This window comes from Solea solea, chromosome 2 (assembly GCF_958295425.1).
Source record: "Solea solea chromosome 2, fSolSol10.1, whole genome shotgun sequence".
In the NCBI taxonomy this organism is placed as follows: domain Eukaryota; kingdom Metazoa; phylum Chordata; class Actinopteri; order Pleuronectiformes; family Soleidae; genus Solea; species Solea solea.
Window position 1 is genome coordinate 32,139,872 of NC_081135.1, and position 26,014 is coordinate 32,165,885.

Below are 26,014 nucleotides of genomic sequence, written 5' to 3' on the forward strand. Positions count from 1 at the left end.
ACATGCGTGAGTCCAGAGTCTTTCCGATTATCACGCAGCAGCAATAAAACATGGTAACTTGGACCTCTTGCACGTGATATCGATCTTAATTGTCGAGCAATGCAACGAGAGGGAAAACACTACTGCTTTAAATAGCTTGGCAATCAGTGGATATCAGTCCATCCTTTTCCGAGCCACAATGAAGAGCCCGTTGTGGCTGCTGTGTCCGTTTGTCTTGTGTCTGCATGAGTGTTGGAGCAACAGGGAGAATGGACAGGGCGGCATGCTTCTTGCCGGGCCTCTAATGAAGCAGGCCAGCACAGACGGTGGCGCGAATGATGCCCTTTTTGACTGCAGTCACCCCACACCTCCTGGCTTTCGACAGTACTTCGAGCACCTGACGAGCAGAGGGGTGACTCACTTCAAAGTACCGCTGTCATGGGCTCAACTGTTACCTACAGGCCTTCCTGACCAGCCCCAGCAGAGTGTAGTGACCTGTTACCGGAGCCTGCTCAAACAGCTGCTCCACGTGGGCCTTCAGCCTCTGGTTGTTCTTCATGGCTCCACTGTGCCTGAGGCTCTGAGGTCAAGGTATGGAGGCTGGGAGAGCCAGGAGCTGGTCAACAGGTTTCAACAGTACGCAGAGTTTGCCTTCCGGGAGTTTGGAGGTCTGGCACACTCGTGGGTGACACTGAGCGACCTGGGTGATGTTTGGCGTGAGTTAGAGTCTAAAGTTTCCCCCAAGCAAAACTTCCTCCAGCTCAACAGGAAAATCTACCAGGTCTATCAACAGTTTCATGAAGCAGGTGAGTCAAAACAATAGTGATTTACTGATGTAGTTAATGTATTCATATTAACACAATTATTTAAAGATATGATGTAATGATATTATCCAACATAGAGACTGTCAGTCTTTCCTCATTTTTAATTTGACTTATTTATCATATTTTCTGCTGATTTCCTTATCTGTATTTTATTAGTATAAGTATTTTTTTAAATTATACTTCCCATGTATTATTGATTCTGGCCTTAATGTTTTAGTTACACTGAGGTGTGTGAATGTGTTAATATGTCTGTAAAAACATGTCAAAATGTTCACTAGCATGGTGATACAAGCACATACAATACATAATCCCATGATCCCAGTATTAAACAAACTGTGACTATTTTAATACAATAAAATTGTTTTTAATTTTACCTTTAAAATGGAAATTAAAAAAGAATTCTCACTATTTAGACCCACTGAATAGAGACAAAGAAAAAAATATTTACCTGATGTTAGTGTTAAAGTATTCAATGCATTTAATCACTTGTGAAATAAGTATATCTTTTTTTAGTTTTAGGGTTTTCTTGAAAAGAACTGTAGAATAATATGTATATGTAATCAAGTATTTAGTTTTAGTTTTGTATTATGCTGTTTTTTTAAATGTTCCATTTCCTTTTCAAAGTTTATTGAAAATTACTTGTAAAAATCGATGACTTTATTGGCTGATAATGAAGCCATTCATCCCATCAGATTACAGATTTTATGGCTATGTCAATAATCAGTCCATGTGAGCGTGATTAAAAGAAAGCTGGTGTGATATCCAGTATAGGTTCACATACAGTTCTTAAATTACATTGTTAAGCACTTTTTTGCTACCTGATTGTTCACAGGGGGACGTTTGTCACTTGGTCTGAAAGCTCAGGATGTGGACATCATTCCTCAGATTAAAGACTCAACAGTAAGTTAACACGCATTCAACTTTTCTGACATCAGACAGTACAAAAATAATCACTTGACAATAATATGTAAGAATTTTTGTGGAGGTGAAGTCAATCAATCACAATAGACTGAATTTTGTATTTAAACAATAACTTGAGTACTGGCAGAAAAGAGAATCCCTTTTATAAAGAACTCGAGACTCAAAGCATGGGCAGCACCCCACTGGTGGACTGTGGAAGTAAAGCAAGTGGACAGTAAATTGTAAAGTATTAAAATATTGATTTGCATTTTAATGATATATTACACGTTTACTTACTCATATGATACGTTTACTGCTACTACTACAACAACCTCTCCGTTTTGGCCAAAATGGTAATCACAAATATTTTAAACCATGAATATTTATAATGATTATTCATTGGTATCTGTTAACTTCAATGCTGTGCTAGTTTCTTGCTAATGTGAAAATTTGGGCATGGGCTTGTGAAGTTTTGATTTTTTTTGGCCCTGGAGTTTGAGAAGTTCTGCTCTAGACAGTCAAACTGCAGGGAGAATCCCAATGAAACTGTAAAACAGCCCTGCTGGTGATACACAGTATCAAAAAAAACAACAAAAACAAACACTTCCCGACTATTAAATGTGTTTCCTTAACATGTTTGGTACTACAAGTCACAGACTCGGGATCCAGAGTGTGACGGCGTAATTGTTCACCATCTCCCTTTTTTGTGACAGATGGATTTCCTTTCAGTGCACACTGAATATCACTGTGCCTCCACTGCAGACTTTACAAATGATCTGAGGAACATACAGGTACCAGAAAATATTTACGAGGTGTTGAGATTCACATTTTGCGTTTCACGTTTGCACGACAACCACATGCATGTAATGTCATGTTGTAGATGTACAGTGGGAACTTGCCGATCCTCATCTACGAGATGACTGCTCCCGATTGCTCTTACGGTGACTTCAAGCTCCTCGGCAAGATCCTGCAAGGTGAGGACATTACACTTCACTTCATCTTAGACGTATAACATACAGTTGAAACCAAAAACACATTATCTTTAAAACAAATATAATACAGTAGTTAACTTCCAATTATGTGTAAATACAAACAATGAATAATCTGTTTTTACTACAGCTTCTTTCTCCAAGCAAACTCAGTGACAATTTAATCTTTTTTAATATTTTGTACTACTAAACAGCTGTGTGCATGCCGTCCAAACGATGGACGCACATGCGCTGGCTTTAAGGTTTAAAATGTGTTGCAATAAAGACAACTTTTAAAAGACAATTGCATCAAGACAGTCATCAAAACTGTTTAGCTAGTGTGTTTCAATAATAAAATAAGATAACTTAGACTTGCCAAGGATGGCATGCTGTAAACCGCCGTATCATAAACATTTACAGTGCAATAGTCATAAAAGTTTATTTTCTTAGGAGTGTTGTCATATGGCTGTGACAAAGTGTGTGGAACTCTATTGAACCTGTAAGAGATATTAGGATGACTATGTTACTGAAAATGGTAAATTTTTACAACAACGCCTCCTGGTGGTGGCAGAAAATACTACAAAAAACAAACTGTTACAACTTATATTTATTTAATGGTGTATTTATTTATTTAATTTTTGCCCTTTCGGTCCTCCATAAATTTAAGATGATTAAGATAACTTGACAAAAGTTACTCACCATTCTGGACGGGCCACCAATCAGGTCAAACCAGGTCGAACAATCCATCCTGGAGCGCCTTGGTGCGTTTTTTGTACAGAAGCTGATGCACGCGACCACCTTTACGGATTCTGACGTCACGCCGTGGTAGTTCCCTTTTTTTCCTCTTCTTTTTTTTTAAAGTTTCCTCGTTCTTTTTTGAGGTTTTAGGGGTACATTGGCGGTACATTGCCGCCACAAGTTCCCTCCTCCCGGAACAGTTTCAGTAGTTAAGCAGCGACACTTTTTTCGGGTCTTTTTTTTTTCGTTCCACGGCTCGTGCAGCTTCTCGTCAAAGTGACATCACGGAACTGTTGGTTGGAGGGAGATTAAATAAGAAGAGGGGCAGGAGGAAGCAATCAGCGGTCATCAGCTGACTGAAAAACACCTGTGCAAAGACGGGCAGGTGTGTGGTGTCACCAACCAATCAGTCTCCTCTGTATGCTGCTTCTTCTTCTTCTTCTTTTCTTGTCTGAGGTTTTATGGCGGTTGGCAAACAACGATTTGGTGCATTACCGCCACCATCTGGTATGGAGTGTGGATCGAAATGTTGATCAAGTTGAACTATTACTTAAAAGTAAAAAATAATAATGGAGCAGAGATAAGCGCGTCTATACTGGGAACGTAGATAAATAATCGAAGGACACGAACGAACGGTGTTGACGCCAACAGCGTCTCACTTTTTATTACTTTTTGTTACATGTCAACAACAACCCTTTTCCCGTCAACAACAACCACGCCACTTCCGGTCTACCCTTCACAATAATACACATCAAGTATGAAAAACAATACCTAACAAGCTCTACTAAGAGCTGCTATATTAAAAAAAATACGTTACAATAAAATTAATAATAATCATATATATATATAATTACATACTACAAAACACAAAAAAACAACAACCTATATATGCATACATATACATACACCTATTCACATACACACACACACACACACCCTATATCTTCCCAATCAACTTTGTGGTTTTAAGTAATATCTTGTAACTCGCTCGGTTCTTCTGCAATACATCTACCAACTCCAATTCCTCATCAATGTCTCTCAACTTTTTAATCATTACTTCTCTCTCCCTTTGGTATTTCTGACATTGTGTTATAACATGATGAATGGATTCCTCCTGCCCACAGTGATCACATCTGTCTGTATTGTGTTTAATGATGAGAAATAATGTGTTGTTCAATCCTGTATGGCCAAATCTGATCCTATATTTTCTTCTTTCCTGCTTCTTTCCGTGTGCCTAGCCACTCCCACTTTTCTTTGGATACTGTAAAAGCATCTTCCTTTCCTCTCCTCCTCCCGTTGTTTTTGTCATCTCTCCTTTAATTTTGGTTTAATGATGCTGTTCATTTCTGTTTTGCTTAATCTATATTATTATGTCCTGTGGCTGATTTTGCCACCTTGTCTGCTATTTCGTTCCCTTTAACCCCAATGTGTGCTGGTATCCATAAACATATTACCGTGAGTCCTATCATCGAAATTCTATATAATGTTTGTTGTATTTCTATTATGAGGTCTTGTCTGCTTTCAGAATGGCTGGACTGTAGGCTCAATTATTAGTGTATCACACTCAAAATTTTTAGTGTATCACACTCAAAATTAGTGAAAATACTCAAAACACATGGTCGACGGTGTGTGCTGAATACGATGGCACACCGTTTAACGCTGTTGCCATGGCAATGATGCAAAGTTGGATTTTTCCAACAAAAAAACAAACTGTCACAACTTCGCAAATCCTGGTATGATCTGAACAAACCTTGCTAGGATTGATGATAATCCGGCCCAAGAGACATCAACATGAAAATATTTAATTTCCAAAACAGCGCCCCCTGGTGATGGCAGACAATATGACGTTTGGTATTTCACCACATTTCTCCTACAGCTTTTGGGCAATCACCTTGAAACTTGGCGAGGTCACTCTGGACAAGTTGACGAGCTTAAGTTTCTGAAAACTTCTTAAAATGTCGCATAACGTACGAGATAGGGGGGGCACGCATTCTGATTTTTTTCGCAACAGACAAGGAACTATGGGCTGCCTGAATTAGGTTTTAACTAGATAAAGTACAGAAGTAAAAAAGTAAAAGAATTGTGTACAATATGAATGTAATGTAAAGTAACTGTTGTTTGCACCTCTCAGTCCTGAAAAACAATAACCTGAACATTGTGGGATTTGACATGAGGGATGTGCTAGGTACACTGGACATGCAGGATGCTGGAGTCAGGTAAGAATGTCTTGTTAAAATGTAACTATTCACTGTCTCCATTTTTATTTATGCTGGCTCATGATCTTCTTGTCTCCAAAACTGACAGCATTCCAGATTATACAGGGACGATAGAGTCCAGGAACACTTATCAGACTGTGTGGGATACATTCAAGGCCCAGCTTACAACACAGAGAGACAGTTTCCTGAATGAGTCCTTCCCTGCTGACTTCCAGTGGGCCACCTCCAGTGAATCCTTCAAGGTTGAAGGTGGCTGGTCAGAAGGTGGAAAAGGGGAAACCATCTGGGACCGCTTTGGCCACCAACACATGGCCTTTGCAAATCAGACAGCTGATCTAGCCTGTGACAGTTTCCACAAGGCGGATTATGATGTCTACCTCCTGCGAGGTCTTCATGTCACCACCTACCAGTTTTCCATCTCCTGGGCTCGTATTTTCCCTTCAGGCCACCGAAGCAGCCAATCAGAGAAAGGGGCTCTCTACTATGACAAGTTGATCAATGCACTCATTGACTCTGGCATACAGCCTGTTGTCACTCTCTTCCACTGGGATCTGCCACAGGCACTGCAGGATCACGGTGGATGGACCAACACCTCCATTGTTGAAGCTTTCGAGGACTATGCAGACTTCTGCTTCTCCAGGTTTGGAGACAGGGTCAAGACCTGGAACACATTCAGTAGTCCCTGGGTGGTAAGCCATGCTGGGTACGGAACTGGTGTGCATCCTCCTGGAATAAAGGACTATGTGGTTGCATCCTATCAGGTGAGCATTAAATTATAATCCTAATCTGCATCTATGCTAAAATATATCTTTATTATACATTTACCTTACACTATTTTCATCTTTGCAGGCCACTCACAATATACTAAAGTCCCATGCTGAGACTTGGCATGTCTACAATGACAAATACAGGACGAAACAAGGAGGAAAAGTGGGCATAGCTTTGAATTCTGACTGGGCAGAGCCCAAAGACCCCTCTAGACCTGAAGACATAGCAGCTGCAGATCGTTACCTGCAGTTCATGTTGGGCTGGTTTGCACATCCCATATTTGTAGATGGAGATTATCCTGCAACACTGAAGGCCCAAATTGAAGAGAAAAATAAAGAGTGTCCCCTCTCTGAGCCGGCAAGGCTTCCAGTTTTCACCCCTGAAGAGAAAAAGAGGATACGTGGAACAGCAGACTTTTTAGGTTTAAACCACTATACCTCCAGGCTGGTCAACAACAGTGATGGTGGCTGCACCCCTGGTCCTCAGGGGGTTGGTGACTTCCAGGCACATGTGGATCCATCATGGTCGTCTACAGCTTCTGACTGGATATATTCTGCACCCTGGGGTCTCCGAAGGCTCCTAAACTACATTTCCAAAGAATATCTGAATGTTACCAAAGTGCCTGTTCATATAACTGGGAATGGGATGCCAACTGATTACAAAGGGGACACACTCAAGGACACGAGCAGAATAGACTACATGAGGAGTTACATCAATGAGGCCCTGAAAGGTATGCTGATGATTATTCTAAGACTGGATTTTATTTTGTTAATATTTTACAGACACCACTTGCAAAAATCATGGGATAATTATATCCCTTCAATTAAGATTTTAATTGTTAGATGATTTCAACCATACTTCTATGAAATCTATCAAGACTTGTTTAAAATTAAGTTTTCTGTCTTTATGATCTCAACAGCTATACATCTGGATGGAGTAAATGTGCAGCGGTTTACTGTTCAGTCACTAATGGATGGTTTTGAGGGCCCACAAGGCTACAGTGAACGGTTTGGACTTCATCATGTCAACTTTGACCTGTCTGACAGACCCAGGACTCCAAAGCAGTCTGCCTATTTTTACTCTGAGGTTATTGAAAAGAACGGTTTTGCTTCCAACAAACAGTCGGTTCATGTAAGAGAAGTGAACAACATGCAACCACATCGAGTTTCCCCAATGCCACCTTCCACAGTCCCATCACAAGCCAAGGATGTCTGGAGGAAATTCTCGAGCCAAAGTAATTTTCAGAGAAAACTTTACCACTATGGTACTTTCCCTTATGGCTTCAGTTGGGGTGTATCATCATCAGCTTACCAGATTGAAGGTGGCTGGAATGCTGATGGAAAGGGGCCCAGTGTTTGGGATACATTCACTCAAAAACCTGGCAGTATTCCTGGTAATCCCACTGGTGATGTAGCCTGTGACAGCTACCACAGACTTGATGAAGACCTCTACATGCTGCGAGCTCTGAGGGCAAAGTCATACAGATTCTCTTTGTCCTGGTCCAGGATCTTTCCTGATGGTCAGCGGACCTCCATGAACCAGAAAGGTGTCGACTTCTACAACAGACTCATTGATGGTCTCTTAGCATATAACATCACCCCCATGGTGACTCTCTATCACTGGGACCTCCCTCAAGCTCTGCAGACCATCAAAGGTTGGGACAACACAGAAATGATTGACATTTTTAATGACTTTTGTGATTTCTGCTTTGCCACATTTGGGAACAGAGTGAAATTCTGGATGACCTTCAACCAGCCTTACACAATTGCATGGTCAGGATATGGACTTGGACAGATCCCACCAAATGTTAAAAGTCCAGCAATTGCGCCATACAGAGTTGCACACAACTTGATTAAAGCTCATGCTAAGGCCTACCATACATATGATGATAAGTACCGCAAATCCCAAGGTGGTCTAGTATCCATTGCTCTCAATGCTGACTGGATTGAACCTAAAGATGTTAATGTTCCCAGAGAGGTGGAGGCAGCTGATCGTGCTCTGCAGTTCCAACTTGGCTGGTTTGCTCACCCTATTTTCAAGAACGGTGACTATCCTGATGCAATGAAGTGGCAAGTTGGGAACAAAAGTGAACTTCAGGGCCTTTCGGGATCAAGACTTCCTTCCTTCACTGATGAAGAGAAGAGTTTTATCAGGGGAACTGCTGACATGTTCTGCATAAACCACTACACAACAAAGATTTCAAGCCATGCTACTCTCAGGCTTACACCGCAATCTTATGAATATGACAAGGATGTGTCAGAAGCAGAGGAAGGTGATTCACCAACTACTGTCATCAGTAACCAGAGAGCTGTTGCATGGGGCTTGAGAAGACTCCTCAACTGGATCAAAGAGGAGTATGGGGAGCCAGACATTTATATTACTGAGAATGGAGTAGCTACAGATTCAAAAACCACTTGGGATGATTCTACCAGAGTATTCTATTTCAAGACCTATATTGATGAGGCTCTCAAAGGTGAATTGACATCAAATGGTTTCTCAAGTGCATAATTGATGATTGTCATGACTGTTGATGGTATTTAGGGCCATTCATTTGTGCATGTGTGTGTATATTTTGAAAACAGCCCATGACCTTGATGGTGTGAAGGTGAAAGGCTACGTGGCTACATCCCTCATGGATTCCTTTGAGTGGCTTCATGGGTACAAAGTTGGATTTGGGTTGCACCATGTGGACTTCACCAACCCAAACCGACCAAGGACACCCAAGTACTCAGCTCATTACTACTATCAAGTCATGAGGGACAATGGTTTCCCCACACCAGATGATGAAAAAATGCTTTATGGTCATTTCCGTAAGAATTTCATTTGGAGTACTGCAACAGCATCATACCAGGTAATTGGACACAGTCCCATTGTTAATACTTGATCATGAAGGTGCACTCACATACCTCACACTGTGTTTGTCTGCTCAAATCTTCTCTCTACAGATTGAAGGGGGATGGAGAGAAGATGGGAAAGGTCTCAGCATCTGGGACAAGTTTGCTCACACTCCTCTCAGAGTGTTCAATGATGATGACGGGGACATAGCATGTGACAGTTATCATAAAGTAGAGGAGGATGTTGCCATGTTGAAGCAACTTAAAGTGACCCACTATCGTTTCTCCATATCCTGGTCAAGGGTGCTTCCTGATGGCACCACCAAGCACATCAATGAGGCTGGCCTCAACTATTACCACAGATTGGTGGATGCACTACTTGCTGAAAACATCCAACCTCATGTATGCAGATTTCTTGCCAGCATGTCAAAAACAAATTTGTACTAGAAACAAAAAAGAAATCCTAAACCATCTGCTTTTCTTTTGTTATCAGGTCACTCTCTACCACTGGGACCTTCCACAAGCTCTGCAGGATATTGGTGGCTGGGAGAATGACACCATTATTGTCAAATTCAGAGACTATGCTAATGTTATCTTTGGCAGGCTTGGTCCTAAAGTTAAATTTTGGATAACTATTAATGAGCCATACAATATAGCCAATGTAGGCCACGGCTATGGAGCAGCTGCCCCAGGTATGATCTCCATTTTCCAATTTACATTTGTTTCACATTTACCATGTTATTGTCCTGTTTTTGGTGCAAATTAAAATCTCTTTAATTAAACTCAGATTGTGTGTTAGACCTTTAGCTAAACAAACCTACAAATGCGGCTTTTGCTCTGTGTGTGTCCAGGCATCAGTTTCCGACCAGGAACTGCTCCCTATAATGTGGGCCACAACCTGATTAAAGCCCATGCCGAGGCCTGGCACCTCTACAATGACAAGTACCGAGCCACACAGAAAGGAATTATCTCTATCACAATCAACTCTGACTGGTCAGAACCCAGAAACCCCTACAAGCAGGAGGATGTAGATGCTGCAAGACGTGTAGTGCAGGTAAAGGTTTTGAAAATAGGAACTCTGCCAAAATGTTTACATTTTACTGCAGGTATGTGCATTCATGTCAACATTTAGAGTGTGGAATAGTTATCGTGTCTCTCTTTGTGCAGTTCTATATTGGCTGGTTTGCCCATCCCATATTTAATGGAGACTACAGCCCCACAATGAAGACAATCATTCGGGCGCGAAGTTTAGCTGCTGGTCTGGCAAAATCTCGGTATTAACAAATGGACCTGTTCAATTCTGAAATCATGATGTGATATACTGTGTATAGGCAGTGATCCTTTGAACTATTTCACTTTGTTTTCTCTAGGCTGCCTGAGTTTTCTCCTGAAGAGATTAAGAGAATTAAGGGTACCCATGATTATTTTGCGTTCAACCATTACACCACAGTTCTAGCCTTCCCCGTGGATTACAAAAATCTCCAGCACTATGACGCAGATCGGTAAGCAAGTACACAAGTGTCCAGTGTGTGCTATATATACTACAGTATGAGAGACAGTAAACCATTGAACTGATTTTGATCTTCATAGTGGTGCAGGGACAGTTGCTGATCGTACGTGGCTGGATTCGGGCTCAGGGTGGCTGAAGGTCTCACCGTTTGGATTCCGCAGGATTTTGAACTTTATAAAGCAGGAGTATGGAAATCCTACTATTATCATCACTGAGAATGGTGTCTCGGAGCGAGGGCCTGTTGACCTAAATGATATCCACAGGAGCCATTTCTATGAAAAATATATCAACCAGGTGCTAAAAGGTATCGTACTACAACTTTCATGAGGATGACGTCAGGCAGAGGGAAACATTTACCAACAATTTTTACTGTTCACTTTATAAAGGTGTTCATTTTCACCTTTACTTACAGCCTACTTGCTAGATGGTGTGGATATCCGTGGTTACACAGCATGGTCGCTGATGGACAACCTAGAATGGGCGACTGGCTATGAAGACAGATTTGGCCTTTTCTACGTCAACCGATCAGACCCTAAACTTCCCCGAGTGCCCAAGTCCTCTGTTAAACTCTACTCCACCATCATCACATGCAACGGATACCCTGACCCCACCTCAGGACCCCATGAGTGTATGAACCCTGTGCCTGAAGGTAAAGATGTAGAATTGCCTAGTTTTGAAGAGTTAATGAATTAGTGCACCTCTAAAATTATGAATTACATATAAATTACCTACAGTACAGTACATATGTGAATGTTTACTGTGAAGGTAAAGGACTAAATAAATAGACAGTTTTAGAGTGTAGGCAAGTAGTATTAATAACTTCCTCAGGAACTGGTGTTGTGTCATGCCAGCATATTAACAAGTGATATCATTTTTATTGATTATATCGTGTGATAATTATTTATTTATAAGAGGTGCTGGAAAAACATGAGCAGCAGAGATCTAGTCAACTGAAACATTCAAGTTGAGTTGATGGTAGAAGAGGGTAGAACTTTACATTATGTGGTGTGGAAGATTTGCCTGTTATGTGGATGAACATATGGGGTTGAGATTTATTTAAAATAATTGTGATATTCTTGGTGTCTGCAGGAACTAGTGCACCCATGTCTATGGGAACGAGTACAACATTGTCTATGGAAACGAGTACAACAGTGTCTATGGAAACGAGTACAACAGTGTCTATGGAAACGAGTGCAGGAACGATTGCGCCGATCACTGACAACACGGTGAAATTCCTGGGAATGACTCTTACGACCAGTGATGCTGAGATTGGACTTACCACAACCTTTGCTCTACTGGTTGTTTCAGTGTTTGTTGCTATTGGTTCATTAATTGGTATCTGTATGTTGAAACGTAAATGAAAGAAAAGCCTGTTTGTAGAAAGTATGAAGATGGAAAATAGGTTTTTAACGGTAATCATGCAGAAGATTTAGAAGCTGATTTTGTTGTTATCAAAAAGATGCAACTTCATATGATTATTTAAGTTTGTTTAAGGCTTTAAAAACGATTTAAATCCTGTCCTAAGAGCGCAATAAAACAAATGTCTTTTATTTTTGCTTTTATCCAACATATCCATTATGTTACTGTTGCTGACTATGATTATACATTTACAGTTTTCATGTGATCTACATGATGTAATATTTCACAAACTGATCCTAAACGACACTCAACTTATAAGATGCATCTATGAAGTTGTTTATAAAAAACTTTTCTTCCTGTATTCAAGTATTGCACATATATGTAAGATAATAAATAATTTTAAGAGAACCTGGCTTAAGCATCAGCTAAACACGTCTTTAAATTTTTTATATGTATTTACAATATGGAAGGGTTTCTTTCTAGGCACAATAACATGGAAACCAAAAGACAGTCAACAACTGCGATGCCTGAGAAAGACTCAGTTTGACTACCAGCTGTTTTTACCAAAATATCATCTATTTCCTCTGGGCCTTGTAATTTAAGGATGTTTGTGATTTGCTTTAAACTTATGAGATCTTTAAGAAAATCATGACTGACCATTATTTGAACTTTTATTGAGAAACTAAAGATAATTCAAGATTTCTTTATTGTCATTCCAACACACATTAAGATATGAGGTCAGAACGACATTTCAGTCTCTCCAGAACCCATAAAGCTGGAAAGCGACTTGCAGAAGTGAGACACTGGTTAATTTTTACACAATGACATGGCAGTTGACTGTTATTTATTACCAGTTTGTAGCCTATCTGGGGTTGAAGGGGATCACCATGGATGCAGTTAACTGTTGCCTTGCCTTGTAAGAATCACATCAATCCACTACAAGTCAGTGAAAATTCAAATGTAATGCAGCAAGCACACGTTTTGAGAGAAAAAGACATTTGAAAAGTTTTTTTGATGAAAAATTTTATTTTAAAAAAACTACCACAAAGTACTATCAATACAAAACGTATAAAAAGTACAAAAAGCATTGCTCGAAAATAACTTGAGATGACAACATTTGAGTTGGCACTGTGAGTATGACTCAGGATACAAAAGATGGCATCTTAGGAGAGCGCATTCAAGCAGTTGAATTCACATTGAAATGATCGTTTACGACCCTTTAGCGGGACTCTGGAGCAGTCGTATCACTAGTCCAAAAATAAATCAGCACTTCTCAGGCATAGTCACATATCACAGTGTTATCCCTTACTTAGCAGATACAGTGAAATCTGGATCCATACAACAAAAAATAATCAAGAAATATCTGCTGGTCAAAGACGACGTGAAGCTAGTAAAATTAAACTGTGTGTGTTTGAACAATGAAAAACTGCTGCAGTGGAACATGAACCATCTTGAGAGTGCACTGGTCCTTCAAATGAATTATACTTTGATAGCCAAGACAGCCGTGAATGTAAGAGTTTGAAGAAAGAAAAATAATAATAATGGCCACAGTAACAGGAGCCTCTTTTTCAATACCACAATGTTCTAAACTAATACAAAAATAAAGAATATCAAATACGAGCTTCGAACAATACAAGACAATATCAAGAGTTACATGTTTTTTTTCAAGCATTACCCAGGTTTGTTTATTCCTTTGGACAAAAGGCACCCCCAGTGTGTTCCAGTTACTGTACCAGGAACCAGCCGACGTTTCAAACGCTGACTGGTGCCGTACCAACATTGAGGAAGGGGAGAGAAAAAAAAGAGACACACTTTGAAGAAACCTTTGTATGAACACCTCAAAGTCTTCAAAGTCTTCAAAGTCTTCATCAGCATGACAAACATCCAGTACCTTTGTTTAACGAGTGGCGCCTTAAACTTTGACCTTTTTTGCATTGACAGGCACTCATCGATTCACTTCCTCCCAAAATAAAAAGATTCATCTCTTACAGTTTAAACATGTTTTTACACTTGCTTGGCCTTATGAAAATGCGTTCCAGTTTAGCTCACTGTGAACTTCCAACAGAGGAAAAACTCTTTAAAAGAAAAACAAAAAAACATACAAACTAATAGCTCAAAGTCTCAGAACAACAAATAAAATATAATAAAAGGAGAAGCTGCCCTGAGGGAGAAGTTAACCTTAACCGTTCTTGTTGCTCAACCGTAGATTAATAAGCACTTTGGATCTACAGACAGGCTGGTGTCTCGAGTTTTGCTTGGTCGAGACGACCGTTCTCCTCCACGTTTGACCACGGCCGGTCCTAACACTGGAAGGCTTGAGCTGACTTCATCCACCTCAAGCACAATCATGACTACACACATACATACACACACGCACGCACACGCTTGTTTTGATTCCTGTACGAGCACTTGCTGTTGTAAAGAGTTCAGCTGATGACATCCTACGCACGGAGACCTGTGAACAGAGAGACGGTTTCAAATCAAGTTAATCATTTTGAATTGCAGATTAAAAAGATAAAAGCCAATAAAAGAATGACTCCATGAAATGACAACAGGGTTCAAATCTCACCTTTATCACATGTGCTGCTCTGCTTCTCCTGGGCGAAATTTAATCTGTTCTGCTCGACTGCGGTGCCGTTGGACTCCGGACTGCTGCTGCGTGATGGGCTGTTTTCCTCATTCTGGTAGGCCAGGTCCAGATGTTGCTGAGCCAGTTTTAAGTGTCTGCGCAGCCTCTCCAGCTCCCTTGATGAGGCTTCATCCCCAAATGACTCGCGGCCTGAGTCTCCCAGGTTGTCCCTGAAGCCCATTTTTCCTGTTGGGTCCTTCTTTAAAGCCGTGTTGTAGCCCGGAGGCGCAGAGGGCTGGCGGGAGATGGACGACCTCTGGCTGGCCAGAGCTGGGTGACGAGGGGTGGGAGGTCGAGACCGCGGACCGCAGAAGCAGTCGCGAATGCCGCTAATGCCGAGGTGGAGGATCTCCAGCATGGTGAAGAGCAGACACAAGGCGCTGACGGCGTACATGATGAGTAGGAAGATTGTTTTCTCTGTGGGACGTGACACGAAGCAATCGACGGTGTGCGGGCAAGGCGAGCGAGTGCATACGTAGGACGGCGCCACTTCTAATCCATAAAGGATGTATTGTCCAAATAGAAACGAGACCTCAAAGATGGCACGCGAAAACAGCTGAAACACGTAGACCTTCATGAGGCCATCTCTTTTGATGCGGCGGCGTCCATCGTGCTTTTTGCTGGGCTTCTCAACAACTTCCTTATCCTTTTCTGGCTCAATCTCCTCCAGGATCATGGGGTCCTCCTCCCCGTTGTCCTCCGCTTCCTCGTAGTCCCGGTTGGCACCGCGGCTTACGATCGGCATCCTCCTCCTGTTCCGGGGCCGGTAGTCTTCGTCCTCCATTCGGGCGATCTTGTGCATAGCAAAACCAAGGTACATGATGGTGGGGGTGGTGATCATAATCACCTGGAAGACCCAGAAACGAATGTGCGAGAGCGGCGCAAACGCATCGTAGCACACGTTCTCGCAACCAGGTTGCTGTGTGTTACACACAAATTTACTCTGTTCATCGTAGTAGATCGACTCGCCCCCGACCGCCGTCAGCACGATGCGGAAGACAATGAGGAGAGTGAGCCATATTTTTCCCACGAACGTGGAGTGATTGGAGATCTCATCCAGCAGACGCGTGAGGAAGCTCCAGCTCATCTTGCTTGGAGAATAGGAGGGAACCTCTCAAACCTACGGGAAAGAAAAAAAAAATGTGTCAGATGTTTTTGTGTCTTCATACTAGGGCCGCAACAACTTATTAATTAATTGAAGTAATCGTAAAATGTTTTCACATTAAATTTGTGATTTTTTTTAAATGATTTAAACAAGCTCTCATGTTTTCTGCTTTTTTATAACAAAGACATTATTAAAGCTTAATGTTTACTTTATACAGGTGGTCTATGGCAATTAAGTCAAGTGATACATCAATAAAATGTAGATCAGTGCTCAGCTAGAAACAATATAACATTTAAACCCCCTCCCTTCCCCTACACTCCTATATTATGTTATTGCACCAGAGCACCACAAGGTGGAGCAACTGCACCACTAACACCAAGAGACAATTTAGAATTTGGGGGCCTATGACAGGGCAATTTGATGAGAGGCAGATGCCAGAAAAGGTTTCAACAGAGTCAGTCAACTAGAACACAGGCACAACTTCACTCCTGAGAATACTTTATACCAAGACCGTAAATGCAGAACAACATGAGGCAAGAGATACTAACAAAGACACCAAATATAGAAATACTAACACTAAAACATGATTGTCTCTATGCGACCAAACATCAACAAATGACCGTCCCAGACAGGTAGCAAAACACAAAATCATATCAAATGAATTGACACCTACTGAAGCTGAACATAATTGTGAACATTGGGAATTAGAAATTGAAGATTTGCACATTTACCAAGAAACTTCAGTTGGGACAGCAGAGTGATCATGCCTTTATCTCTTCTCTGCAATCTTATTCAATTCAAAATGTGCACAAAATGAAATATTTCAAAAAGTATACTGACAAACGGACAGTGACTTGCCTGTGTAAACAGAGCAGTGAAGTGAAAATCCCCCAATTATAAAAGCAACCCTAACCCAACAATGTTCAGCGTTGACATTCAAAATTATTACAAAGCTCACAAAACTGTGTGCACAATAATTTTTTGGCTTCACTCTTTCAGGTCCGATTATCTGCCTCATCTTGGCCAATCTCCTGTCCTTGCGCACAAAGATCTACTAAAAAACTAATAAGTTCAAAATTCAAATGGATTAAAGACAGCAAAAGTGACTTAAAACGGACCCACTGTCAAATCCGGCTAAGCAATGCTTCATAAAAACTGTTTGCATTGGGTAACTCCAAGAGTCAATGGGAGCACTGTAAGTGCACAACTGACGTCAAAACTATCCTTTGATACATAAAGGTTTAGAATGGCGCACAAAAGTCTCCGTTGTGCCGCAGCACTTCAGGTAATATTAACAAGCTGATGAATGATCTGCTTTCAAAGAGACTTGGAAAAACAGCCCACCTTTACCTTGACTCAAGTCAGTCAGACTCCCTCAGCTTTATTATCCACACAGAAACAGAATTGTACTTATACAATCCTTTTCTTTCACATTTAACAAAATCCCAACATGAAACTAAATGCCGTATTATGTACGCTAGGCCTGTATGTGGTGCTGTAAAGTTTCAACAGAAACGCATTGAAACCAAAAAAGGAGACATGCAAGAAGTTTAGGACGAAGACAGTGTACGCAAGAGCAGTTAGTTCTGTTGTGCACTAGTTGTATACATAAAAATGCAATAGCAGCGTTTAGATATTTGCACTGTAGGACCCGCTTATTCTCCTTAACTCATTTTCATGTAGTTCACACTTAAAGAAAACAGTATACACACCCCATTAAAGCAGTTAGCAGTGAAGCTAATTTCAACACATTATCTCTCACAAATGTCTCCATCATAGTCATCTATTTTTATTCACGAGTAATTATTATGTTGTCTTCCTTGGTGCGGTTTCTGAAGAGTCGCTTTGGGCAGCTAAATTCACAGTTACATATTAACATAGTTCACACACATCTTTAGAGGCAGCATGAAGCTAAAAACGTGACAGAACCCTCGGCTCAGTATAAGCGTTTGATATTGGGCTGAAAATTCATGTGGGCATATTTTTACCACTCAATTATAGACTGGAAATCAAAAGATTTGTGAGCTACTGCCTTCATTCTGGGTTTATGGTTTGGAGACGCCCTAACTTCTGTCCAAGAGACACCCATGTCCACAGGAAAAGTGCTCAGCAAGTGTGTGTAAGACTTGCTTTAAAAAAGAAAATAAGAAGCAGTAACCTCTGCACAGAGACAGCAAACCAGACCCACTGAGAAAGCCAATTTCTAAACTCTGGTTATAATTTACTGTTCTTTTGGTGGTTGTTGAAATATTGTTGACTGTCACACTGAAACTGCTGTTTTCATGCTGCTCGTTCTCACTGCATTTTGTAGCCAACCTTCTTGTAATCAAGCATATTTGGATGGAGTCTAATCAACAATGTGGCCCTAAAAGATTTTGGTTCATTTAACTCAAATTTGTTATAGTTTGTTTTGATTTTTGGTACAGGCTATTCCACATGAAGTGACCCCTTGAAATCAATTAAAATTAGAAGTTCCTGAACCAAACTGAGAAAAAGAGGAAACCATACAGGTGTTAATACTCACATTTCATATCCTCAGCTACTTAATTACTCATTTTAAAAATGGATTAATCACCTATTAACAATTTTAGGAATAAGGCGGAGACAGTGGCACTGTTTAAAAGACAGGAGGCAGAGCTGGAGGCGACAGTAAATGAAGTAAAAGAAGCAAGGTTGAGATGGTGGAGGGACAGCGATTATACTGGACAATGGTTGTTGAAGATGGAGCTGAAAGAGGAAGAGTCTGTGTGGCAACTCCTAAAGGATGAAGCTGAACTGAAGTTTTTTTTTTTTCCTTCTTTAGATAATAAATAAGTTTTGATTTTCAATTTCTCAGATATGAATATGTTATGGTTTCTTTGCTTTGTGGACAAAACAAGGATTTGATGGTTAAAAAAAAACTGTTAAATGATCAATCAATTGTGAAAACTATGTACATTCATAGCAACACACGGAGCACTCTTCATGAATGAATAGCTTGTTGACAGCCTTAATGCCGAGTCTCTCCAAGTTAATCCACTTTAATGTGTCTCGTTACTCCAAAGCCTCAATTCTACCAAGCGTTACAGTGCAGTTCAGCTCTTTGCCCTTAGGAAGTGTTTTTGTTACAGTAAAGGGATGGCTACGGGGGGGGGGGGGGGGGGGGGGGGGGGGGGGGGTACAGGGGCAGATTGATTAATTTGGTACTTTACTCAACATTTGACAATGGAAACCCTGCGTAATCACAAAAAAACTGTAGGTCACCAATTCTTAATAATGCACCTGTGCAAACTCTGGGACGGAACACTTCCTGGGCTTACATTAGGTTTGTGAGAGGTGCTGTTTGGATGGGAAACATGGAGGCGTTTCAATAATTTAATTGTGAAAAAAGGTTAAAAAAAATGTATAAGTTTTTAATAAGTTTTGTTTTGTCAGCAGGTCAGCTGATCACACCTTCAGGAAGGAACTGAAACAACTGACAACACCCTTAATGTTGTGAACATCGGTGTCCTTCTCAGACATTAGTTATACGATTTTAAACCTATTTTGTAGATTTAGTTTTACATAAAATAGCTCAAGCTAGTCAAAAATGCACAGACCTGCCACAACAGTAAAACAACCTAGCAGTTTCAATGTTGTGGCTAATTGGTGTCAACACAAAAACCAATAGTTTGTCTGCAGTGTACAGGCCAACAAACAAATCAACTTCACTTTGTTTCGTGTTATCATCAAGAAGAGTGTGCGTCACCAAACCAGATGTTGCTCTGTGTCTGATCAAATACACACAAAAAAGGGATACATTTCTGATCAACCCTGGGTGTCTCCATCTGATCCACCCTCTTAGACTACTGGTTCCTTTCCATGTCTTCCTATCCACTGGGATATCCCATATCTCTTCAAAGAAGCCTGCTTCCAAGTAAAGCAGCTGAGTTTCGTCAGTGAGCGAGACCCAGCAGAACAGAGAGACTTTTGTGGTCCCTCCGCACATCTGGGAGGTTATCCCTCTTATATCCCTAAGGCACTCAGAGGCCCCTGTGTGCCTGCAGAGGAAAAATGAGTCAAACCAGGGGAGTGACTCTCACTAAAAGTGGCGGTGTAAATAGGAAAAATAAATGTATCCGTCCTTAACGTCACCACCCACATCACCATGGAAACTGATTTCTGCAGGAGAAACAAAATAAGTCACTGGTATGACCCTGTTCAGATATGATCTGAATCTGGTCCACATCTTGTCACTAAAACAAATATCCCATGACCATTTATATGTACACACTAGGCACAAGTGTGCCATTGTAAACATGAAGCACACTCTCTCTCTCAGCTGCAGTTGTTTGCAAACAAAAACAATGGAATGTAAGGACAAGACTGTCATGAGGCCAACAAAGAGGTGAATCTGAAACTGAACAAGTTGGCAGAGCTTTTCATTCTCAGCTGATAAGTCGAGTAGAGGCCAATAAGAATGAGGTGAAAGCAGGCAACTTCAGCATCGTCCAGAAGAAAAAAAGAATGATGGACTGGGTAGTTCAGGAATTTGCCAATTCCAGAAGATGGCAGTAATGCAACACCATCAATGCAAGATGCTGTTTAATACATGGAAGAAGAAGAAACAAAAATGTTGCTGGGGGGTTAAATCAAAATGGATTTATAAATTGATAGTGAAATATCATAATAGTTTGCATGGTGATATCACTTTTAAGACACCAAGTATATATTTTTTAAATAGAATTTGCCTACTTCATGTCCAAAGACATGCAACCATGTTGTGTTGTTGAAAACAAAGGGTTTTGCTACAAGCTCAGGACACTTGAGGACATTTCATTTTAAATACGGAATACACAGTGCAGGATTTGCACTCAGTAAAGTTGGAATATGATAGACGGTCTATCGGGAGTCCAATTTGCCTAATCCCCAAATCTGCATGTTTTTTGGAAAACCCACGAACGCACACACAGGAAGAAAATGCAAACTCCAAGCAGAAAGGCTCTTGTTCCAAATGGGTCACAAACCCGGATCTTCTCGCTGCAAAGAGCTAAACGCACTACACCAACTGTGGGGCCCATAGACCAAATTTATTTTAATGGACGAAACAGATGTTGACAAAGTTTGTGGCCATCATTTCAAGTAGAAAAAATCCCAATATATCGCATCATTGATGTGATAACACCGAAAGGCAATTCCCACCTTTACTCATTTCTAAACAAAATGATTTTGTTAATTGAATCTACATCCATTTAATTCATTCATATTAACTTTACATAAAGTTAATATGTTAATATGCTTATATACATAAGCCAACTTTTTCCATCTCCCTCAGGCGTGACATTTTTTTTGCGATTCTATTCAATGCGTATACAATCCTGTATAAACTGAAGGGGGGGGGAAAACAATGAAACACCGTCCTCGTGGCTAACGAGTCAACGTCACCACGGTCGGGGCTCCACATGCTGCCACCTCAAACGTGTTCTCTTGTGTCTCCGTGACGAATGAAGTCAAAAAGAGAAAACAGTTAAGTCCTAAATCATGGACAGAAAAACACATTGTGATACGACTTTCAGTTACCAGCACAGACACAGAGCAGCCAGCGGCAGGAGCAGGAGGAGGATATGGGGGTTCAGCAGACGAGTGGCGGTTAAACACGGGATAAGATCCTTGCGCCTCCATCCATCACCCAAACATCACCGTGTCAATCATTTCACACATTCATAAAACCATTATCTCACCGGTTGAGTTTTCACGGCGTCGGGCGACAAAAAAACCTGCGCCACACAGTGCCGAAATTTGCCCAACGAGTCCACGCACAATGCGGCCAGTTTGCGTGCAGCAATTAGCCCCTTCTCGTGCCAGCCCGTGCGCGTAATCTCAACCCAGCGTCCAAAGCCAACGTTCGGCAACGCTGCTAATGTGAGCAGGGGTACATCAATTAAAGACTCCGTGTTAACTCAGCACCTTCCGAACACGCCACACTACCCACGGAGACGTAAAAGTTAAAACACAGGCTACAAGTTGAGCCTCAGTACCATTGTTAGCGAACGCTGCTAAAGAGCTACGCGACGCTGCCGCGTCTGTGATGTTATTTTACCTTCAGCCGTTGCGTTCTCTTCTCCTCTCGTCTTCAAGTTGTTCGTTTATTTCAGGGGCTTGTTTCCTCCTCCCGTTACTTCTTAATGAAAGGAAAGCTCTCCCGCTCTGTTATCAACCCATCCAGGTTTTTCCTCTTTCAGCGAGGAGCCCGTTCACGTCTCCAGTTGCGTGCTACACTGCGGGGTGAGGACAAAGAATATTCCCAATTCCCCCCCTTTTCTCCTCCCAGTTTTCAGCAGCCGGACTCCCCACCCCCTGTCTGCGAGCACTGGAGGAAAACGATCAACTGCCAGCTGCATTCCTGACGCAATCCGTGCTTCGCCTTTTCCCTCACATTTTATCCTAAAGACTGAGAACGAGTTCAGGGAAATCTGAAGCACCACGAGTACCACGCAAAGCAAATAATCCACATGTCTGCGTGGTGGTGGAAAATGTTCAGTTGAAAACTCTTATGTGATGAGTTCATGAGAAACACATCTTTTAAGTGTAATAATGCCAGATATACTGCAGTAAAACATGTTTTTGTGTGTCGTTTATTTTTAAATGAATAGTTCAGGTTGGCCAGGCTAGCCAGACTAGCCGTTATTACCAATACCTGTCAATAACAACGCTCTATTTGGTATTTGGTGCACACAAACAGCCTAGAAACTTGTCCACAGATAAAAAATTAAACATTATGACTTGTACAACTGATTTGCCGTGAAGCAAATGTGACAGAAGTGCTAACGGTAAAAAGTAGCAGTGTTTGTGTGAAGGCAGCCATCTTGGAACCCAAACGGGAACTACGTGACTACGTGAAGTTACCTGATTACGTGAAGTTGCTCCGAGTTTCTGAGTTGGAAAGAACTCGAAACCTTGGAAATTCAGAGTTGCGACTTCAAATGGCAGCATTCAGGCCTATTTATACTCAATTGTTACATCCTTCCATCTCAAACGTTATCTCCGTCACTACCCCACATATCGGATATGTACGTTTACACAATACTTCCTCTAGAGGGGGCTGTAGAGTACCAATTAGTAGGCAGCAGGTACCAAGTACTTATTTTTGTTGTGCTGGATCTGAAATAGACTGAAATGCAAGCAGATTTTGTGGCGGTGGAATGTAAGGCCACTAAATATAAGTTGTTCCATTAAACGACTTTTGATAACTTGCTTCACCGGATAGTTCCTCAAATAAAACCACAGCGTTACAGTGAGTGAAGCTGAGTATGTGGCAGTCTCTCTCTGTTTTCTGGCTGCAGGGATAAACCAGCGAGCTCTGGCAGTTTTACAGTTGTTCCTGTAGGTTGCTTCTGTGTCATTTCCGTGACTAATTGGGCTATTGACTTTATACTTCTCCAACGATTTTATTGCTCCGTTTCCGTCATCATAAGCTCCCCTGCTTGGCACACAATGACGGACAAAATTAATGCATGCACCGTACGGGCGAAAGGCTCCATCCGCCTCCGTCTTTTATAAATGGGCCTTCGGTGCACTGACTGATAACATGGCTGCCAGTAGAGACAGAGGAGAAAACAGGTTTATGCTGTGTCAATAAAATCTACACGAGCGTAAGTCACAAGTCATTTTTCCTTGCTGTTAGACAACCTTTTCTGTCTGGAACCTTAAGTTTGTTACCTGCTGTCTTTCTGCACGTAAATCCAGAGAGAAAGTCAAATTAATCAACAAAGTTACGTAAGCTCAAAATACTGACTTGAATTGTTTTTGGGTTATTTTTTTTTGTTTCTGTTTTTTCACATCAGATTATAAATGGAAACTGCTTCCAAAATGGATTGTGGCCTCTGATCCATTTCTCTAAGCAAAAGCAGACATCATCACACACAACCACAGGCTGCAAAAGCAATGGGGTTAAAAGTATTTAACAGCAGTGCAAAAATAAATGTCGAGTGATGGCAACTCACACAGGATACTTTGGCACAGCTCAGCAATGGCTCTTTAGTCACTTCCACTTGTGACTTCCATATTATACTTAACTAATACTAAAAGGGTTAGGGATATAAAATGCATGCAATATATGTTTATTTTGGAAGGATTTCAAATAACTCCAGTTTCCCACGTAAAAAGCTTAAAGAGCCGAGTTGCTCACGTCACTATAACAATCTCTTGTGCTTCTTACCACGGGTTTAAAGTGTGGCACTCTCAAGAGCGTGTGGACTGTCACAGTTTGACCCCTGTATTCTGCTGGGGATATGTGGAACAACAAACACGCTGACTGATAGCGGCATGCCCCCTCTTCCTGCTGCTGCAGATGTTCGGAAGTTGTTGCTATCAGGAGGCCCCCACTTTCTCCCTGTTACACTTTCTTTGCCAAGAGCTTGCACGTGCGTTTCCTCAGCCCCCGCACCCCCACTCAACATCTCTTTGAAGCCACGTCCAACACTTACGTTTATTACTACAAGACAAAGGGCAGTACGTTCTATTTATCTCACACACATTACGATTTAAGGGGTTCTGGAGCAGCTTGTGTCATGAATCACACAGGAAAATGAACAAAGTCAGCATGAAATGAATTGATTATCCTGGAGAATTAATGTGGCATCTCTGGTATTTACCAGTCAGCCAAAGGTGGCGTTAAGCAGTTAGTCTTATGCTGCGCTGCCACAAGAGAAGCGGGTTAAGTAAGGTATGCGCGTGTATCCAGATTAAATATTGCAGACATCCCGTCAGAATCAGTCTCCCGAGGTAACCACTCAGATTGAATGATTGCATTGTTTTCCCCAGATCTCGTGAAGGACCAGACAAAGCAGATCACCCCCACTTCCGCATATCATTTGAGATTTTATCTCCTCTCTCTTATGGTTGGCAGTGGCACATTAAAAGCTTGGTTATTGTTTGATTACTGCTGCTAACAGGGGGTCAGTGAAGGAATGCAATGCCCTTCCCCCCAACTTGGGGAGCAGCAAAGCTCTATTGTGAACCACAAGCGTGCTTTTATTCAGGGTGTAATGCGGGGAGCCTTGGTAAACTACAGCCCAAATGACAGGGCAAAAATAATCTTGAGATTAAACAGCTTGGCCACATGGTTACCGAACGATGAAGTTCTCAGCCTCCACCGACTAAAGCTGCGTCCACACTAAGGCATTTTCAAATGAATCCAGATATTTTAGGGCTGTACTTAGAAGTAATCCACATCTATACAAATATGCCCAAAATGACTGCTCAGGTAAACGAGGCATGTGCATGTCAGTGTAAACAGGAAGCTGATTCTCTCCTGTTCTTTTGTTTACTTAGTTTCAGTCAGTAAATTCTAATGCAAAACAATAATGTGAAAAGAAAAATACATGCAGATGTGCGTAACCGTGTCTCAGAAGGTCTTAGTATTTGCCCATCTTTACTGAAATATAGCTCTCAAATGGAAATGGAGCCGGCAGCGTTCTGTCCATTTTTGTGGCTCTAAAATATCAGGGCACTGTGGAGGACAGTATTTGGAGCAGAATTTATAAAATTTGAAATGATAACAGTTGCATGGTGTGTGTGTTTTTTCTGTTAATGTCTTGTTGTTGCTTGGAAGTGACAATTCTCAACGGCCTATAGTGCATTTAGGTCCAAACTTTAGGTAGTACCAAAGGGTGTAAAGTACCGAAATAACTGTCCCCAATCATTCCATGCTTGGCACCCTTCCCTTAGGGTAGGGTGCCAAAAAAATGGTAAGGCACGTGTGTCAACCGATTGAGCGACAGAAAACCGTAACTCCCTTGCGAGCTGTGTTTCTTTTTTTATTCTCGTTCTAATCTGCGGTCGAAAACTTGTCATCAATGGCAGATGTTAAATCTCCTGCTGACACAGACTAAGGAAGTTAGTCTAGAGGTTCAGGAAGTGGACTTGTGTCCGGAAGGTCTCACAATCAAATCCACCAGCATGTCATGTTCTGTTTTTAGCCTCTGTGTACTGTAAAGCCTACATTATTTACAATTTGATTATTTTATTATTGTATAAAACATTACAAGTATTAAGCATTCATAATACATACAGAATATTGTATAAAGCATTACTGAGTGCCTACAATTATAGTGTTATAGTACATAATAAGCTTGGGATGCATAAAATATTACTATAAATACATATATTGGTTGTGTGGTGGTAACCTCGACTGGGCCAGCCATACATTTGCCTCCACAGTCAAT

General features: G+C 41.2%; 2 protein-coding genes across 4 annotated transcripts; one reads left to right on the forward strand and one right to left on the reverse strand.

Moving 5' to 3' along the window:
* Nucleotides 1-95: 95 nt before the first annotated feature.
* On the forward strand, nt 96-12,504 carry LOC131445268 (lactase/phlorizin hydrolase-like). Its single transcript, XM_058616225.1, has 17 exons — nt 96-785; nt 1,636-1,703; nt 2,417-2,494; nt 2,584-2,677; nt 5,541-5,625; nt 5,714-6,386; nt 6,475-7,123; nt 7,313-8,866; nt 8,976-9,244; nt 9,339-9,629; nt 9,721-9,919; nt 10,079-10,281; nt 10,395-10,501; nt 10,598-10,729; nt 10,818-11,041; nt 11,150-11,386; nt 11,827-12,504. The coding sequence occupies exons 1-17, from the start codon at nt 179-181 to the stop codon at nt 12,096-12,098; spliced, it is 5,742 nt and encodes a 1,913-aa protein (XP_058472208.1). The 5' UTR covers nt 96-178; the 3' UTR covers nt 12,099-12,504.
* An 800-nt stretch (nt 12,505-13,304) lies between these two features.
* On the reverse strand, nt 13,305-22,848 carry gjc4b (gap junction protein gamma 4b). 3 transcript variants are annotated; one of them, XM_058622704.1, is made up of 3 exons: nt 22,695-22,848; nt 14,666-15,845; nt 13,305-14,551 (listed from the first exon to the last, which is right to left on the reverse strand). In XM_058622704.1, the coding sequence occupies exons 2-3, from the start codon at nt 15,810-15,812 to the stop codon at nt 14,538-14,540; spliced, it is 1,161 nt and encodes a 386-aa protein (XP_058478687.1). In that variant the 5' UTR covers nt 15,813-15,845; nt 22,695-22,848; the 3' UTR covers nt 13,305-14,537. The 3 variants fall into 3 exon arrangements, with proteins under 3 accessions (XP_058478687.1, XP_058478686.1, XP_058478688.1); XM_058622703.1 differs by lacking the exon at nt 22,695-22,848 and adding an exon at nt 21,889-22,133; XM_058622705.1 differs by lacking the exon at nt 22,695-22,848 and adding an exon at nt 21,530-21,690.
* Nucleotides 22,849-26,014: the final 3,166 nt, after the last annotated feature.

Bases quoted from the DNA above. Each gene is read 5' to 3' on its own strand.
- LOC131445268 (XM_058616225.1), top strand. From the start codon at position 179: ATGAAGAGCCCGTTGTGGCTGCTGTGTCCGTTTGTCTTGTGTCTGCAT. The intron at 1,704-2,416 runs GTAAGTTAACAC...TTTTTGTGACAG, and splicing joins CTCAGATTAAAGACTCAACA to ATGGATTTCCTTTCAGTGCA. The intron at 11,042-11,149 runs GTATCGTACTAC...CTTTACTTACAG, and splicing joins TATCAACCAGGTGCTAAAAG to CCTACTTGCTAGATGGTGTG.
- gjc4b (XM_058622704.1), bottom strand. From the start codon at position 15,812: ATGAGCTGGAGCTTCCTCACGCGTCTGCTGGATGAGATCTCCAATCAC.